We start from the raw sequence: 20,362 nt of genomic DNA on the forward strand, positions 1-20,362 counted from the left end.
GAAACAGAAAAAAGACCTTTAAGAAATTCTGGGTAAGGGGGTAGGTTATACAAAGGGAAGGTGTTAGCACCCTTTGTATCCATGGTTATCCATGGGCTCTTAAGTTTGCTTAGCTCACTTGTTTTTCGATGACTTTTCAATTGCTCTGAAATTGCTCATATGTGGTTTCAAATACTTTTGTAATTTGAATTTTGTAATGATCCGTGTGTGGATGTATACAAAATGCTTGTTTATCTTTCGAAAGATGTTTTGAAAAGAACGTTAACTTTGTAATAACCCGTGTTTGGATGTATACAAAGTATTGTCTTTTTTGAAAGTTTTGAAAAATCAACAGTGTATGAGAATTTTGTTTGTTTTGATTTGAGCAAGCAAACTAGGAGGTCTACCCTGAGTTGTAAGGTCTTTATCCTATTTCCTTTAAAAATCTATCCTTTCACCGGATATAAAAGCAAGGTTCGATTTTGTACTCGAAACAGTAGAATTTTGACTTGGATTTTGAAAGATTGTAAAAGGGATTTACCTTAAGAGGTGCAAGTGTGATTGTGATTGGATTCAGATATTTATCTTTGAAGTTAGTGATCTAACGGTTCAATTTTATCTTTGACATACACGCAGTTTATATTTGCTGGAAATTAAAGTGCGGAAATGTAAAGTGCGGAAAGTAAATCTACGCTATTACATCGATTGTGCAGGAAATGTAAACTAGCCTATTTACATGAATTTGACATCCTATACATTTATCTAGGAATTTAAATTGCAAGAAAAGTAAAAGGCATGTTTTTTGGTTTTTTTATGATTGGTTTTAATTATAATTAATGCATGATTAATTAAATTAAAATGAAGAAAAAAGATGAAAATAGATTTAAACCTAGAAATAAGTTCAAAAATATGTACAAAAATATTTGTCAATTAATTTTAAAACAAAACTAATTTTTTTTTGGGTTTTTTGAAATTGATTTGAAATTGATTTAAGTTAATTAAAACATAATTATGCAAATAATTATACAAATAATTAAAACTTAAAAAGAAAATTATTCAAAATATGTACAAAATTAGTTTATAATATATAAACAATATTTAACACAAAGAACAATTTTTTTTATGATTTTTTGATTGGTTAGAATAATTAAAAAGCAAATATATAAATATATACTAATTAATTATGTAAAATATTGAAATTTTGAAGAAAATAAAATATTTTTATTTCAGAAAATAATATATTATTTTAGAAGTCTAAAAATATTTTTTGTGTATTTTTTGGATTTTTAAAACTATTTTAAATTAATTTAACAAAGAAATTAAAATAAAATAGAAAATGAAATAGAAAATAAAAGGATACTGATCCTGTGTGGTAATCAGTGAGGGCGCATGGTGGGGAAGAGTGATCTGGCGCGTTGAATCATTCATTAAATGAGATCAGATGGCCCAGAAATTGAGGCACGTGGTGATCAGTACACCTGCAAAGCACAGAATCAGAGATAAATTTAAAAACACGCGCGCGCTTCTGGACCAATGAGGGGGAGACACCTCATCGTCTTCAACCTTCAGACAAGGCCTTTTACAGCGTTTTTGTAAAAAAGCGCTATTGTAAGTGAACCCTAAATCTGCAAAATAACGAATAGGGTCAAACAAGCATAGAAATCAGGCGCGATGGTACCATTGGATTCGTCTTGTTCCACTGAATGTAACCCTGCCCTTAATTTGTTTTAATTTTGGCCCTAATGAAGAACCCTAATTTTGAGCTAAGTAAACCCTAAAATGGTATATGCTACAAACATCCATTAAAATCCAATTGAAGCTCCAGAAACGACCAGAGCTTCAAACCAAACACAATTATGCATCTACATCTTGTTAAATGTGCGTGAGTTATGAGATATAAGTTGGTTTTAGTTTGAACAAACCGTGGCTTTATATAGCTCGATTCAGTGAAGTTTATGAGTTGGAAATGATTGGAATTGATTCAGTGTAGCTCAGAGATGATGTTTGAATGTTTATTTTATATTGAAATGGACTGAAACTTAAAATTCGAATTTCAAGTTTCTTTGAAAATTACAAGTGGTTACAAGTATGCTATATGCTTAGGGATGCTTCTGAACTCGTCTCCCTTTTGTTTGCTGAACTATGATAGCTTATTTATAAGCTATGTGTGCTTAGAATTGAAGCTAACTTGCAGCTAGTTGCCTTTGTTGAAACTTTGGTTTTTTAATATTAAAAACCTTGAATTTTTGACCAAGTCTTGACTCCATTCAATGCTCTTTCCTTGTGCACCAATCCTCTGCAGAAAATTGAAGGTTCCTTGGGTGAGTCATGCTTAGATTGTAAGCTACCATTTATCCATGCATTTTCCTTTTAATTTTAATCTTAAAGTAAGATAAAATCATGCAAAAAATGGATAAAAAAGGTATGGGCTTAGTCTTGGTCGTGGGAGGCCCATAACATCATGGAAATGATGTTTGAATGCTGAAAACTTGGCCCCATTTGGAAAAAATGCAATTTTGAACAATGTTGATTTCAAGTATTTTTCCAAAATTTAGCCAACTTCAACAAGGTGTAAATCCCTCAATTTTTGTCATATGAAGGAGTTCTTGCACTTTTTGGAAACCTCAAAGAGTCCTCTAACCAATGTCTTTGGTCTCATGTCAAAATGATTTTTGATGCTCCTTGTGTGTCCTTTTGAAAAAAGTGTCTTTTTGTTGACTTTGAAAATGACCTGTAATGTCTTTGATCATATTTTTCAAATGGTGAATCCAATGACCATGGGATCAATGGTATTTGAAAGATAATTGAATTTCCTTCAAAAAAAGCTTTGGTTTGAATTTCTTGGATGAAGGATGAGAGAGTTATGATCAGTCAAAGTTGAGTTGACTTTTCAGGCAAAAACCCTAATTTTGAATCTTAGGGTTTTGTTGATTTTTGATCTTTCCTTGATGAATTATGATCATCCAATGATCAAATGATGAATCCTTTGACAAAATATGGACTTTGACAAAAAATTTCATTTTTGACTGTCTGTTGACTTTTTTGGTCAAACGGGTCGTCTGTTGACTGTTTGAGCTGCTGACGGTGCGTCTGAATGAATTGAAGTTTGAAAATTTGTATGATGGTACTTTGAGATATATGGATGTGTATGAAATCCATTTGAGCTCTCAAAAACTTGTTGCTCCTGTAAAAACAAGAAAAACCCTAGTCAGGGACTGTTTATGAAGGAGACAGTTAAGCGTACCTGATTTTTGCGCAGTGTTGAGTCTCTGCTAATCGCGTGATATTCAGAAGACTTCTAGAACAAAAATCTTGGAATTTTGAATTGTGAAAGATTGATTTGATTGATGGTACAAAACACTGAGAATTGTACTGCCAGCAGTTTGGCTGTCAACTGACTGTTCAGGTATTGATGTAGCAGTTAGAGTGAAAAATCAACAGTCAATGTTAATTTTCTTTTTTGTTGTTTTTGCTTTTTGTTTTATGTGAAAAATGAAAGTTTATTTACATGACTTGTTAGAAAAACACAGACATAATAAATAACTAATATTTACGGTATGCGGGCAAAATTACCGATAATAACCCTGAAAATCATTTAATGCACAGAAATAGGAATATTTGACTGGCAGAAAACACACAAAATATTATCTTAGTAATTAAGCAATATTATGATAAATAGTACAACATTTAATACTGACAGTACAAATATCACATACTATATTGAACAGTACGACGAATAAACGGTACATTTAAGAAATAAGAAATACGACAAATTTTAAGAATGACGATTGATAACCCATGCTATGAACAATAACATGTAGATGATTGGGAGTGCAACCATTGCAGGTCCACACTCTTCAGGACTATGTAGGCAGAAGAAAGTCATGATCACCGTAGCAATGGTGATGACTGCAAGAGACAGTGTCTCTATCCATTTTGCCATTCTTGTTAGGGAAGAAGAGAAGATGGATTATGAAGTGGAATTTTGAGAAAGGTATTAGAATTTGATGTGAGATTTTATGAAAGAAAATGAGAGGTATTTATAGAATGGAAAGAAAGAAAGAGACGTTGGGGAATGATGTGATTCCGTACAAAAGGAAAATTTGAGTGGAAGTAAGATTTGAAAGAAAGTGTATGATAGTGTTGGAAAAAGAGATTTGATTTTTTGAAAAAGAGATTTGAAAAGATTTTTGCAAATAATGGAATATAGTACAAAAATTAGTGGGAAACAAAAGATAATAATAATCTACTTGTTACCAGTACAGTCTGAGTTTCCTGATTCTGCGCCTGCAAAAAGATTTAACTCTGTACCAATTGTGTCAGTACTATTTATCTGTAAATAAATAAATAGCATGTGTGAAGTAATAAACAGTATTTGGTGTTTGCGTAAGAATAAATTCAACTGCAAGCCAAATTACTGTATAAGAAAGATTCTAAAAACTAAGTATTTCATATGTCAGGATATTTGTTGAAATAAAAATCCATGATTATATGAGACCCTTAATTTTCAGATTGGAGTTTTCTTGAAAAATATGTGGGCAAATTTTGGGGTATAACATATATATATATATATATATATATATATATATATATATATATATATATATATATATATATATATATATATATATATATATATATATATATATATATATATATATATATATATTCTTGAACGAAATTATATATATATATATATATATATATATATCATTAAAAACTCATGTGTTAGTTTTTAAGTGAATATATCATAACTTTTAGATTAATAATAATACACTTGAGTTTTTTAAGGAGACTTATCTTAGCCATTCGATTAATAGTAGTAAAGGGGTAGGATTTGGTGTCAAAGTTAATGTTTGACACCAATGTCAAATGATCTCTTCCCATATATATAGGAACTGGATCAAATGACACCAAGATGTCAAATCTAGTAATATGACACCTCCGATAACTCTTTGCCGCATATCCGTATAACAAAATCCTCTGTTGGATTGAAAGCTAACATCGTATAGATCATGTCTATAAAATTTAACATCAATCGCAAATCATTTGATATGTTAAAGAGAATTATCAAAATTAACGGTTTATTAACGGTTTTGTTGAAGTTTTGTAAGACGTTAGTTTTTATCCATCTTGTAAACATATCAAATGATTTCTGATTGATGTTAAATTTTATGGACATGATCTATATGATGCTATCTTTCAATCCAACGGTGGATTTTGTTATACAGATATGCGGTAAAGAATTATCAGAGGTGCCATGTTACTAAGTATGACACAACACACACACAGTCGATGCGAAAAATCTGCGAGGCATAAGATACTTTCCTAATCCTCCATCTCCATCTTCGGGGGGAAACAAAATTCCCGACCTTAGAACCCCAAATAGATTATATCCACGGAGATCCTTTTAATCGATGCAAATTAGTTCAGAATCAAGGGTGAGGAAGAAATCTGGCATTGGTTAAAAAAAAGGGAAGAATGAACACTTTATAAGTGAGAGAACTCACACACCTCACAAAGTGTGTCCCAAGTTTAATATGCTTTTCTCGTTCAATCCCCGAGTAGCCTCCAACAATGATATCATGAGCCTTTAGTTTGAGAAAGAGACTGACTTACTCGTAGTTGATGAAAGTGAATGTGGAAGTCATTGAACCCTTGAGTACCCCCAACAATCCCTATAGATGAAAATAAAATTCCCGACTTTTGAACCCAAATAAATAATATCCGTGGAAATCTTTTTAATGGATGCAAATTAATATCCCTACACAAATTACCATATAATTTTTGGTACAAAAATTGCCATATTCTTAACCGTCCATTAAAATCACCAAACGCACCAAATCCCAAAGATCTCCCGCCTGCATAAATCTACAGACCCTCTTACTAATACTATTCCATTCTCATTTCCCATCCTCACTCGTGACTCATACATCGACGCATTTTTTTCTCGTTATTCCGTGACAATGTCAAACGCCATTCCATTCTTCCATCTCAACACCGGAGCCAAGATCCCTTCCGTCGGTCTGGGAACTTGGCAGTCCGATCCCGGCCTCGTCGGCGAAGCCGTTGCTGCCGCCATCAAGGTTTCTCACCACATCTTCCTTTTCATTATCATTCTTCAACTAACTCATTGTCATCGTTCTTTACCTATTCTATGAGATCGTAGAAAGTTGATTTCATTAACATGCACATTTCGAAAATCACGTAGTAGTGTTAAATATATACACTGATTTTGATTTTGATGAATCGATTTTGATATGTATAGGCTGGTTATCGTCACATTGATTGTGCTCAAGTCTATGGCAACGAGAAGGAGGTAATTCATTGTTTGTTTTGTCGCTCAATGTTGATGCAATTTCATGTGTGAACGAAATGATTCATTGATTTCTTCTTTTGCAGATTGGCTCTGTATTGAAGAAACTCTTTGATGATGGCGTTGTGAAACGCGAAGATTTGTGGATTACCTCGAAACTCTGGTTTGTTTTTTTTATATAATATTCTAGACTTGCTCTTGCGATTTCGGTCGGTACAGATGTTGTATCGGTGATTGTGGTGGTCGCATTGTGAATTAATCACAATTTGTTCTTTATCACATAAATGCTGAATATTGGAATCTTCTGATACCGTTTTGTCGCGTGCTTTTTCGCTGTAACAGACTGCTTTTTAAAACCATTGATTTAGCTAAATGAATTGATTAATGATGCCGGTAGAAAAATAGTTTTATGAATTTTGTTAGTCTCTTCTTTGCTGTTCTCAGAACCTAAGGATTTAATGTGAAGATTTGTTTTGCAGGAATACTGATCATGCTCCAGAAGATGTGCCGCTAGCACTGGATAGGACTTTGGCAGACTTACAGCTTGGTTATGTTGATTTGTATCTTGTATGTTACTAATATATCAATCAACCTTCACATATTCTCCAACTTCTTGCTTGGTTATTGTTATTTTTAGTTTCTTTTAAAATTTGTACTGAAAATGTGAAATGTGAAATATGAATTTCAAAGGAACAGTTTTTTAATGTTGAAATTGTGAACTTAATTAGTTAAGCAGTGCATTCTTTTACTGTAGAAAAGTTTAAGGCTTGGTTATATATGTCTTTTTCAATTCTAGCCTTTTCTGAGAAATATGGAGGTACTGGTTAAGCCATGTTTCTTGCACACTGCACACTTATTGACCATACGTATAGTTTAGTTTAGGGAATTTAAATTCTACTTCCTGCATATGCTGCATTACCTAGAGGCTTTTATCTTATACTTTCATCTTTTTATTTTTAATATTTTCCTTTAGATGAATGTAGGATTCATTTCATCTAATTTCAAAATCTGGTGATTTAATAGTTTATTTGGGACATGCTTGGTTGAATGTTAACGGATGACTCTTCTTTTTCAGATCCACTGGCCTGCTCCGTTGAAGAAAGGATCAGATTTCAAGCCTGAAAATCTTGTGCAACCTAATATTGCCAGCACATGGAAGGCAATGGAATCACTCTATGACTCTGGCAAGGCGCGGGCTATAGGCGTAAGCAATTTCTCCACAAAGAAGTTGGGGGATTTGCTGGAGGTTGCTCGTGTTCCTCCTGCTGTCAATCAAGTTGAGTGCCATCCTTCTTGGAGGCAGGACAAGCTGCAGGATTTTTGCAATTCCAAAGGTGTCCACCTCTCTGTAAGTTCCCAAATCTTGAATGATCATTATTTTGCTTCTGCATACTACATGGGTTTTTTTCAAGAAGCTTTTCTAGTCATTGAAAGTTCAAACTTGAAATGAACATTTATATTGAATGGCTTTCTCCTATTTAAGTTTTGCACTTTTTGAATGCTTAGGGTTATTCACCTTTGGGTTCCCCTGGAACCACCTGGCTTAAAAGTGATGTCCTTAAACACCCAGCTCTAAATGTTATTGCGGAGAAACTAGGCAAGACTCCTGCACAGGTAGCTCTTCGTTGGGGATTGCAAATGGGTCATAGTGTGCTTCCCAAGAGTACACATGAAGCTAGGATAAAAGAAAACTTTGATGTTTTTGATTGGTCTATACCTTCAGACTTGTTACCTAAATTTTCTGAGATTGAACAAGTAAGTATTTGATGGCTTCCCTCCGTCTTTATAGCTGTAAGAACAGAATTTATTAACTGTGTTGATGTTGTGCTCTACCTGCATAGATAAAATGATCATTAGTCATTTCTTTTTGTTTTTTTAAAACTTGTGTTTTGGAATTCATTTTTTATATAAGCTCGCTGCTTGTTATTTAATATGCATGATTTTATGAGGCTGAAGGTCTTGTTTACTTTCATGGAAACATTGTCCAGTTTTATGACAGTGGTTTTTATTGTTGCAGGCAAGATTGCTCCGGGGAGCCTCATTTGTTCATGAAACTTATGGTGGCTACAGAACCGTTGAAGAATTATGGGATGGTGAAATCTAAACAATCTGCTCTGTATGGGATTTAGTCACTGGGTGGAATAAAGAGAATGCCATTGTCTTTGTGGTGTAGGTGTGTTAGATTGTTGACATAAGTGCTTGGTTTTAGACTGTCTCTGTATCTCTTATTATTAACCAATCCTGAGTTTTGGAGGGACTGGGAGGCTTTGGATTGGTTAAGCTGTGCACCTCGTTTAGACACAATTATTTCAGTTTTTTTACAATGAGTACCAAGTTTCTATAGTATATCCTGCTTTTGCTTATGATAAATTAAAATAGTAGCATTGGTTATGATTAATAAACTTTTGATGATGAGTAAAAAAGTTGTCACTAGAAGACGAGAAAATGTGGTAGTTCACACTCTTGCAAGAGCATACATAATATACTTTGAATATGAAAGAAAGGAAGGTTTTTAATCCACTTTACAGATATCGAATTTTATAAAAATACGAACTATGCATTTTTAGAGAATAAATTGAGAAAATTCTGAAAAAGATGACATGAACTTTAATAGTGGCCGGCCTTTATGCTTTATCTCATTCCACCTCTATACCTTGCAGCACCTATGGTGAAATTCCGTTTTTACCCCTAAAATTCAAAGATACATATTTCAATACACTATATTTTATTTTTTTAGAGGTGTTTCTTCTCGGAATTCACTAAATTGATTTTTTTTGTTTGCAAAAAATCATGTTTTTGAAAATGCATTTTTGAAATTTTAATATTTAGTATTTTTTGAAGATATTTTAAAATATTCAAATATACTAAAATATTTGTTAAAAAATTAAAATCAAAGTGAATCAATTGTATTAATCGTATAATAACAATAATTAATAGTTTAAATATATTAAATATTTGGTTGGTAAAATTCATTATAAATTATTTTAGTATAATGAATATTTTCTTTTATTATAAATTTTTTAGTATAATAAAATTATTTATTATAATCAATATTTTAGTATAATGAAATTATTTATTATAATCAATTATTTATTTAGTATAGTAAATAGTTTAATGTTTTCTTTGACGAAAAGATAATATTTTTAAAAGAACTAATAAATTATTGATATTTCTAAATTAATAATTTTAAAACAAATTATTGATATTTCTAAATCAACAATTTTATTTAAAAAAGGTTATATTTTCAAGAAAAAATCAAACTTTTTATATGATATTTATGACAATAAAACTTGATTTAAACTCTGTTTGGTAAAACTAGTTGATAGCTGGTAGTTGATGACTTGTACTTGGTAGCTGGTAGCTGATAAGTTAATTTGAGTATTTGGTAAATTAGCTGTTATACTAGCTGATAAATACAAAATGGCATAAAAGGACATTCTTAATTAAGAAATTGATAGTCTCATTATATTATTGTATTATATAATTAAATTAATTTTTATAATAAATATATATATATATAGGGGATGTATCAAGTAGGAGGAATTTTTAAATAAGAGATAGGAGTATTCAATGCTAATCATTGGATTAATCAAGAGAGAGAAATAATAATTATATTAATATTTTAATAAATAATTTATTTCTCTCTCTTGATTAATCCAATGGTTAGCATTAAATCCTCTTATCTCTTATTTAAAAACCCTCCTACTTGATACATTCCCTATATATATATATATATATATATATATATATATATATATATATATATATATATATATATATATATATATATATATATATATATATATATATATATATATATATATATATATATATATATATATATATTAACACATGCAAAAAAAATTAATATATATTAAAATTAGAAATAACATCAAAATATATCGAACAGTTATATATAAATTTTTAAATGAACCTATATAATAACATTTATATATAAATTTAATGAGATATATAAAATAACATCATTACAATTTTGAATTCAATTATATTAATCTAAAATAATAATAAGAATAATTTTATTGTCTATTTTACGGTAAAACTCCAATATTATTATGAATCTTCGTCGTCTTAATAATATGTTTCACAAATTTAAAAATTATCAACACTATCTCTAAATTCACTATATCTAAATTCATTACAAAGTATGTAATTTTAGTGTCGTTAAAAAAATATTAAATATTGTTTTTTTTTAATTGACACAAATATAATTATACAATGCAAAAACTATTTTAACTATATATATATAAGGGTAAAATTGTATTTTTATTAAAATAATAAGGGTATAAATGAAATAAAAAGCACAAGCTAAAAGCTCAAAAGCTACTTTAAATAGCTTTTGTAAAAAAAGCTAAAAGCTAGTAAAAAAAGCTACAAGTTAAAAGCTAAATGACAGTTATTATCAAACAGAGCTTTTTTATTAATATGAGTTGAAAAACTAAAAGTTAAAAGCCAAAAGCTCTTTTTCTTGTGTTACCAAAGCCTTAACCATTATGATATATGAGGATATTATTACTAAATTAAATATGATATTTTTATTTCAATTTTAAAAAATTTATATTTATTTTTCTTTCTCAAATATTTGACATGATTTTACTATAAATAATTTTTGTTGGTTAAAAAAATATATAACTATAGAATTACTATCAAATTAAAAAATATATTGAATTTTAAATATTTTTTGGTAATAATTAATTATTCAATTAATAATATAAACGTAGTATTTGAATAAAAAATTATTGAATCAAAATGATATATATTTAATTATATATCTTGATTAGTACAATAAATAATATAATTAATACACCTTAATTTTAATTTTTTTAATAAATATTAGTTTATTTCAAAAATGTATCTCCGAAAAATCTCAAAATTAAATATTAGAATATTTCAAAAATACATTTTCGAAAATAACTTCATGTGCTTTTGGAGAAGCGTTATAGTTAGAATTAAATACAATTTGTTATCCTCTTATTTTTATGAAATTGAAATTCTATCCCCACTTTCAAAATCAATTTTTTTATCTTCCAATTTCAATTTTTTTTTTAGTTTTGGTCGCTTAGTCCATTTTGATTTTAAGAACAGTGAAGTGTAAGCAAATTTGTTTCCAAAATTTAACATGAATATTTAAATTGTCCATTGATGCAGTGCAATGTTAGTAAAATTGACTTCAGAATACCAAAAGTTATGAAAAATTAAAATTGAAAAATCAAAATTTTATTTTTAAAACAGGATACAAAATTTTATTTTTACTTAAAATTAAAACAATTTTAACTATAAAAACAACAATCGTCTCTTAAGATTATGTTGATTGAATTGTATTATAAATTAGTATACATACAAATTGAATTATAAATGTAACTTTATTTCTATAATTGATTTTTTGAAAAGCTTGAAATAAATAAAAGAACAATTGTATGGCATGCATCATTATTATGTTGTCAATACATTAGTTCACATGTTTTCTTTAGAAATAGATTTTAATTTTAAGAAAAGGAAAGATTTGATGAGTCTATACGTGTGACAAATTTAGGATTTAACTATTAAGAAATCGGTCAATATAAGAGTTTCTATGAAGTAAACATTGAGAAAGGCAGATGTTGATATTTTATGCACTGTGATATATTATGCAATGTAATTGTTATCACTGTTTGTCTCGTGTAAATTCTTAATTGGATTCTTTTAGTAGTTAGTTTTTAAATAGGATTATAATGATATGTATTGTTCATGTATTTTTATTTTGATACATTTTTTTTATTGTGCTTGAGTTTATTTCGTTATTCTTTTTATTGTAATTGATCTTTATTTATTTTATTTTTTGAACTATTTGGACTTAAGACATGTTGAAGTTCTATTGTGCGTTGTTAAAATAAAGTCTTTTATCAACCTTTTTGGTAATAAATAAAAAATTATAAATTATATAGTAAATCAAATTGTAAATTATTAATTGGGTTCTTTTAGTAGTTAGTTTTTAAATAGGATTAGAGTGATATGTATTGTTCATTTATTTTTATTTTGATACATTTTTTTTATTGTGCTTGAATTGTTAATTGATCTTTATTTATTTTATTTTTTTGAATTGTTTGGACTTAAGACATATTGAAGTTCTATTGTTCGTTGTTAAAAAAAAAAGTCTTTTATCAATCTTTTAGGTAATAATTAAATTTTTTGTTAATTATATAGTAAATCAAATTATAAAATAAATAAAAAATGACAGGCCGGCCCGCGAACCCGCCAACTCATTAGTAAATGGGGTGGGCTTTACTTTTGAACTCGGACGCCTAAGTTGGTCCGCCCCGGCCCGGCCCTCTTTTGGACGGGCTTAAATAACATAAAATATTTATATTTAAATAAATTCAAAAATTATCTAAAGTATTTATAATAAATATGGAAAAAAAATAATGATTTATAGAATTTTATTTTTATTTTCTTTTGGTTGTCATAATAATTTATTAAAAAAATTTAGTAGAATAGTACTCAATAAATATTGTAAGTGACAATTTTCATATTTAAATATTGTAAAAAGATTTATTAAATTTTTATTATAAAAAAAATTGTATACTCATTTAGAAAACACTTAATTTTCTAAAAACGTATTTAAAATAACATATTTTTTTATTTTTATGTTTGTTGAATAAAAATTTTAAACATATTTTTTTTAATGTTTATATATTATCATCAATATAATATATTAATTATAATTTTAGTATTCATTAAAATAAAAATTAAAATAAAATATATTGGAGACTTTTATTAATAGACAATTAAATAAAATATTTACCAAATATAAAGCCAAATATTTTATCATGAGAAGAAAATGAACCTTTTATTTCATTTTTATTTTTAAATAAGTAAGTTATTTTTTAAACATAGAAATTTGTAAAATATATGGAAAAAAGAGAAAAAATAAAATTAGAGTTTAGCAAAAATTAATTTAAGATTATCTACTTTATCGTAAAAATTAATTACCTAAATTATATTTAAAATTTATTTTGATATTTTTTAATCTATATATATATATATATATATATATATATATATATATATATATATATATATATATATATATATATATATATATATATATATATATATATATATATATATATATATATATATTAAAACTTGAAATATAGGCTAGATTTATAGATTTGATAGGTTTGACATTTTTTTTAATAATAATTTTTATTTGAAGATTTTTAATAGTGGTAATTGAATATTATACTATTATTATTCTTGTTATTTTTACAATAGTAGTAATTGGATATTAAATTATTATTATTTTTTAATGTAAGGGAAAATTAGTAAAAATATAATTAGGGTTTCTACTTAGAATTGCTACCAAGATCACGAGTGGTTAGGGTTGACATAAAGACAACCTTGAATTTATAAACATATTTATATATTAAAATAAATATATATTGTGTCCCCACACAATCATGAGTTTTTAAATTTAATACATAATAAGTGGTAATTGAAATCTTGATTTTCTTTATAAAATTTCTTTGTAAAATTAATATCTATTTATAAGTTTTTTTATAATTTTTATTTATACTTTTAATGATTAAAATTGTCTCTACAAAATGTAAGTAGCAAAGGTAAATACTTTTTTTTTTTAAGATAAATTTAAAATTTTGTAATTTTCTAGAATTTAAAAGCACATGTAATTTTTAATGTTTTATTTAGAGTGATATTGTTTTCATGATTATTAACTTAATTGAGAAAAAAAGATGTTTGACTGGAGACCCACATATTAAAAATGTGCACAAGCACGTGTTATTTATATAACTATCATTAGAAAATATTAATTTGATACATAAAAATGTGTACCCATCCTTTCGATTAAGGTGATACATTAATTTTAATTCACTTCTCAAATACACAAAAAGACATTAATCATGAGACACACATATTAAAAAAGAACACAAAATTATGTGGTAAACGACAATTTACTATATAAAGTTATGTGCTTTCATTTTTTCACATATAATTGTGAGATATTTTGAATTTTCAGCCCGATCAAGCGGAACAAAGTTAGGCATGAGACCTATAGACTCCATTAATTATATGTTGGACAACATGGCGAGTCACCTTCACCTTACGTTTTAGACCCTTTCACAATGGTTTATAAAATAATGACAACTTTAACATTCTTAATAATGTGTTTTTATGAGTTTACTTCTCAATTACATAATATTTTTGGCATGGGAACTAAAAATACAATGTGATGTATTATAATAAGTATTTTGCTCCCTGTCATATAGGCGGATTTTGAAAAATACCTCTGTAAAGTTTTTTGAATTGCCCCCTATCATATGAAGATCCCCTTGTTTTGGCCCATCAAAAAATTTACCTATCAATAACCTATTAAATGTCATATAATTTTTTAAACATTTATACCTACATAAAATTATGTGTTTTCATGTTTTTCGCCTAAAATAGTGAGATATTTATAATTTTCAATTTGATCAAACGTGAAGTTAGGCACAGTGCCCACAAATTTTATTCATCGAGTATTTGGCAAAATGGTGAGTCACCCCCACCTCACATTATAAACCTTTTCACTATGATTTATGAAATAACGACAATTTTTCTATACATAAAAATGCGTGTCTATGAGTTTACTTCTCTATGATACAATTCTTTTGGTATGGAAACCACAAATATAATATGATGCATTGTAATTTTAAATTTTGTTCTATAACTACATCTCAACACAATTGTGTAGTATTCTTCGATCACTACAAACACATTGTAACTATGAGAGAAATTTCCAAAATATATTTGGAAAGTTGCAATGGTTAAAAAATACCTTTTAGAGAAAAGGTGCAATGCTTTACAATTTAAGCAATGTAACCATTCATGAACAAAATCTTTCAAAGGGTTGTTTGTCTTCACCAAGTGACATGGATTTCTCTATAAATAAAGATAATTTGTAGACTTAAAAACATACAAAAATCACCATATTTCAATCGCCAAAAATTATATCTAAGTCATTATTTTAATTTTCTAGTGCGCGAGAATAAATGAGAGAACTTTATTTTGTAAAATATCATTGATCGATATGCTTAATGTGAATGTGTGATTCATGTTAAGGTTTCCAAAGTATCCTGCAAGGGATTCGTCGGTTAATCCATTTGTATCCAATTGCCTAACTTGGTGGAGGTGAATCGAACCTAAAACTTAGTGTAAACACACGCTTTGAAATTTATTTTGTGCAACTTTCATCATACCATCTTCATATTCTTCTTGTCCATGTTTTGTAGCAGACCCCCAACACAAGATCTAACAATTTTTAGGTTCACTTTATGATTCATTTGTGTTTAATTAACGACTGCAACTTTGATGGAGAAATGAACAATCCTTCTTGCTTATTTATGATAACGGTGAAAGGTATACATTTTTATTGTGTGATTCTATGATATGGTTATGAAATTGGCTGCTTTTTTGTGAGTATTGATTATTGTTAAGTGATTGGTTTCTATTCAATTGGTTGCATTATCAAGATTATATGCACTTATTGTTTAAAATTATGAATATGTTTGAATGAAATTTTCTAAAATATGTAAATTTCCACATCTGAACAAATGCTTGGGTACGATTCGTATAGGAAAAACAAAATTTAAATTTATTTATTTATAGTTTAAATTTTTTTGGGGAATATAAAATTTGAAAAGACATATATGCGACATGAAACCAGTAGAAGTGTCAAAACCACTATACAATCTCATAGTACTTGTTTTAATGTCTTTGTTAAAAAAAAATCGCATGAATGTAGTTTTTATTTTGTGCTACTATTTGATGCATGTAATTTAATTGTAGTTGCCTTTTTTTTTACTATATGTGTGTATGTTGACTTTTAAATTATTTTGGTGGTTTCATACTTTGATTCATACATTGAGAGAGTAATAAAAAATGGAAGAGAATAGTAAAGATAAAAGTTATGATGATATGCTTAAACTGATATTTGTCTATGTTAGACTCAACATGTGTTAGATTCAAATATACATGATTTATATGTGAATTTTGATAAGCATGATCGATATGTTTATTTTATGAGGTATTCATGTGAAACTTGACATTCAATTTTGCTTATGAATATTGCTCATCACGAAGTATTGGATTTGCATTTAGTTAAATTATTAGTTACATGAAATAAAAGTTAGTCATGACAAATTTGTATGATTATGGTTGTCGATTGCTATAAATATTAAATGCATTAAATATATTTTGAATATATTTAAGTGAAAGTAAAACCTAAAAATTAAAAAGGTTTACAAATGAAAAATGGCATAAAATTTGTGAAAATGACAAAATAAATGACAAATGTCTCATGATGATAGTTTGTCGAAACTATCAAGAATATAGAATATATTTTGCACATGATAAATGTACTAATATGACAAAAGTGTCACGTGTTGATGATAGTTGATAAATGTTATCAAGAGTACATAAAATAATCATATTCTCATATGACTAATTGAGAGATTAGATATTTAAAGTTTATTAAAATTTGAAAAATCTTGCAATTCTTTGACAAAAGGATTGACAAAGATACGATGTCTTTGGATATAATTGAATACAATAAGACATCATTAGGGATGTGGAACAAGCTCATATATAATTAATCATCAATAGTGAAAACTCAACTCACATTTGATTAACATTAAGTTTTGAGTTCAATGATGAAAGTACACTATTATAGTGATTGAAGTACTTGACAATAGATACATCCCAAAAGATAAAAGTACTTGGACCATAAGAATAAATGTGGTAGGATGAGGTTTTCCTCTTAATAGACATATAACATATGTTTGCTGGAATGCATAATTATGGGTGCATTTCTGATATAATCTACCTATATGATAATGAAGTGATGCCTCTTCATAGAGTTCAAGGGCTTGACTCTTAAATTCTCATGAAAAGGATATGAGACACAATATCTTATTTAATGTGTCATATTGATAATTCGATCAATGGTACCAAGATTTCATGTGTGAGTTATGCATGTTTGTTCTAATGAACAATTGGATCGAAGCTTGTCTACCAATCTATTCGGGGATGAGTGAAAACCTAACTTACTAAGTAATGGTTCAAATCGTAAGATAATTTTGCTAAAACCGTGAAATTTCCGGAATAATGTATTTAGATATATTTTGAAAAAGGTGGGGGATTGTGAGAGAAATTTCCAAAATATATTTGGAAAGTTGCAATGGTTAAAAAACACATTTTTGAGAAAAGGTGTAATACTTTACAATTGAAGCAATATAATCATTCATGAACAAAATCTTTGAAGTGGTTGTTTTCCTTCACCAAGTGACATGGATTTTTCTATAAATAGAGATAATTTGTAGACTTAAAAACATACAAAAATCACCATATTTCAATGGAAAAAAGTTATATCCAAGTCATTCTTTTATATTTCTAGTGCATGAGAATAAATGAGAGAACTTTATTCTGTAAAATATCGTTGATTGATATGCTTAATGTGAATGTGCGGTTCATATTAAGGTTTGCAAAGTATCCTGCAGGGGATTCGTCGATTAACCCATTTTTATCCAATTGCCTAAATTGGTGGAGGAGAATCGAACCTAAAGCTTAGTGTAAACACACACTATGGAATTTATTTTGTGCAACTTTCATCGTACCATTTTCATCTTCTTCTTGTCCATGTTTTGCAGCAGACCTCCAACACCAGATCTAACAGTAACCACATCAAAACAATCTAGTAATTGTAACATCAACATCCAATTTTTTTTTAATCAACTCAAAATTATTGCATATAAAAATGAGTCTAGTGTACACCACAAGACCTATAATAACATCAACTACAAGCACAGTTGTTGCTTCTTTGCTTTCAGAGTCTCATCGAAATAGAATTCCATTGTCTATCGAACCTTTTAAGTATCTTAGAATTCTTCTGGCAGCCGTCATGTGTGACACTCTAGGTTCACTCATGTATCTGCTCACTAATCCGACTGCAAAACCTATATCAGGTTGATTGTTGCACACATATCTCCGAGATCCTACAATTTATTTCAACAAAGTTACATCCACCTTGTCTTCCTCTCCATGCTTCTCCAACTGTAAGTTTGTTTCGACAAGTGAGGATGCAAGGTTCGAATCATCCATTCTAAATCTCTTGAGTATCTTTTTGACATACTTTCTTTGATGCAACATCATACCTTGCTTCGACAGTTGAAATTCCATGCCTAGGAAATAAGACAATTTTCCCAGATCTGAAATATCAAATTCCTTCATCATCAGCTCTTTGAACTTCGACAAGTCCTCCAAGCTATTTCTAGTTACCAGTAAGTCATCAATATATAAGCAGATGATTGTTATGTTTTGTGCCACAACCTGAACATAGACACCATACTCAGATTTTCATTTGACAAATCCTAATTCGACTAAGTATGAGTCGATCTTTTTGTTCCATACCCTAGGTGCTTGCTTGAGACCATAGAGTTCTTTGTGCAACTTATATACTTTACTCGCTTCCTTCTGAATCACAAACTCTGGAGGTTGTGTGACATAGACCTCTTCGTCTAAAGGACCATTCAGAAATGCTAATTTCACATCTAAATGAAATGCCAACCAACCTTGGTTGCATGCCAAGGCTACTACTAGTCGAATTGTCTTCAATCTTGCTACTGGAGCAAATACTTCAGAGTAGTCGAGTCCTGCTCTTTGAAGAAAACCTCTAGCTACTAATTTTTCTTTATATCTTGCTATCGACCCATCAACATTGTGTTTCAACTTGAACACCCACTTTACGTTGATAGCTTTTGTATGTGTCGGCAATTCGACTAACTCCCATGTGTTGTTTCTTTCGATTGCCTGTAACTCTTCGACCATAGCTAACTTCCATGGTTGAATCTTTAAAGCCTTTCTATAGTTGATTGGTTCAACACCTGCAAGTAAAGCAAAATAAACTAATTCTTCATCTGGCGTGACTTCATCATCACCGGCCATTTCATAGTCTTAAAGTTTTGCTGGAAGAATTCTAGTTCTTTGAGGTATTTGGCTTGTATCAGCCACACCTTCGGCGACTTCGACTGTGTCAGGAATGTTGGCAACTGCTTCGACTTTAACTGAAGGTTTGATAATTTCATCAACTTTGACTTCAACAGTTGCTTCTTCGAGGTTAGAGCTCATCAATGGCTTGTTAATTGAATTACTCAAATTCCAATCCTTGGAAGAATTCTCATCAACCAAAATATCTCGATTCAACATAATTTTCGCATTAACTAGATTGAATAGCCTGTATACACCATTTTTATGATATTCTACCAGAATTAAAGGTTCACTCTTGTCATCAAGCTTCCTTCTTCTTGCATCAGGAACATGCTTGTAACACATAGAGCTAAACACCTTCAGATGGCTCACTGATGGTCGTTTACTACTCCATACTTCTTTAAAAACCTTATTCTTCAACTTCTTGGTAGGGCACCTGTTCAGGATATAAACTGCAGTTGAAACAACTTCCCCCCATAAGGACTTTGGAAGATTCTCCTACTTCAGCAAGCATCTTGCCATATCCAATATGGTTCTATTCCTTCTTTCGGAAATTCCATTATGTTGAGGAGTATAAGGAGATGTTACCTCATGATCAGCACCATGTTCGACACAAAATTCTTCGAACATCTTGGATGTGTATTCGCCACCTCCATCTGTTCGCAGAACTTTGATCTTCTTCTCACTATAGTTTTCGACAGGTATCTTGAAATCTCTTAAAGATTTCAAATACTTTGTCATTTCTTGTGATCACATATATCCACAGCTTTCGACTAAACTCATTGACAAACGAAATAAAGTATCTGTTTCCACCAAAGGTATGCTCTTCGAATGGACCATAGACATTTGAGTGTACCACTTTGAGTATGCAGGATGATTTCATTGGCATAGTCGAAGTGAAATAATTTCTGGATTGCTTTCCGACTAAACAACCTTCACATAATTTGTCAGACATCCCAAGACTTGGAATTCCAGTAACCATATCTTGAGTAATTAGTAGATTGAGTGATAGAAAATTCAAATGTCCAAACC

At 29.2% G+C, this 20,362-nt stretch overlaps 1 protein-coding gene across 1 annotated transcript; it reads left to right on the top strand.

The window, feature by feature from the left end:
- The first annotated feature begins 5,790 nt into the window (after nucleotides 1–5,790).
- On the top strand, nucleotides 5,791–8,686 carry LOC131609519 (NADPH-dependent aldo-keto reductase, chloroplastic-like). The gene is made up of 7 exons (XM_058881232.1): nucleotides 5,791–6,065; nucleotides 6,248–6,298; nucleotides 6,382–6,458; nucleotides 6,775–6,862; nucleotides 7,371–7,643; nucleotides 7,802–8,050; nucleotides 8,313–8,686. The coding sequence occupies exons 1-7, from the start codon at nucleotides 5,946–5,948 to the stop codon at nucleotides 8,397–8,399; spliced, it is 945 nt and encodes a 314-aa protein (XP_058737215.1). The 5' UTR covers nucleotides 5,791–5,945; the 3' UTR covers nucleotides 8,400–8,686.
- Nucleotides 8,687–20,362: the final 11,676 nt, after the last annotated feature.

Source organism: Vicia villosa, linkage group LG1, assembly GCF_029867415.1.
Source record: "Vicia villosa cultivar HV-30 ecotype Madison, WI linkage group LG1, Vvil1.0, whole genome shotgun sequence".
In the NCBI taxonomy this organism is placed as follows: Eukaryota; Viridiplantae; Streptophyta; class Magnoliopsida; order Fabales; family Fabaceae; genus Vicia; species Vicia villosa.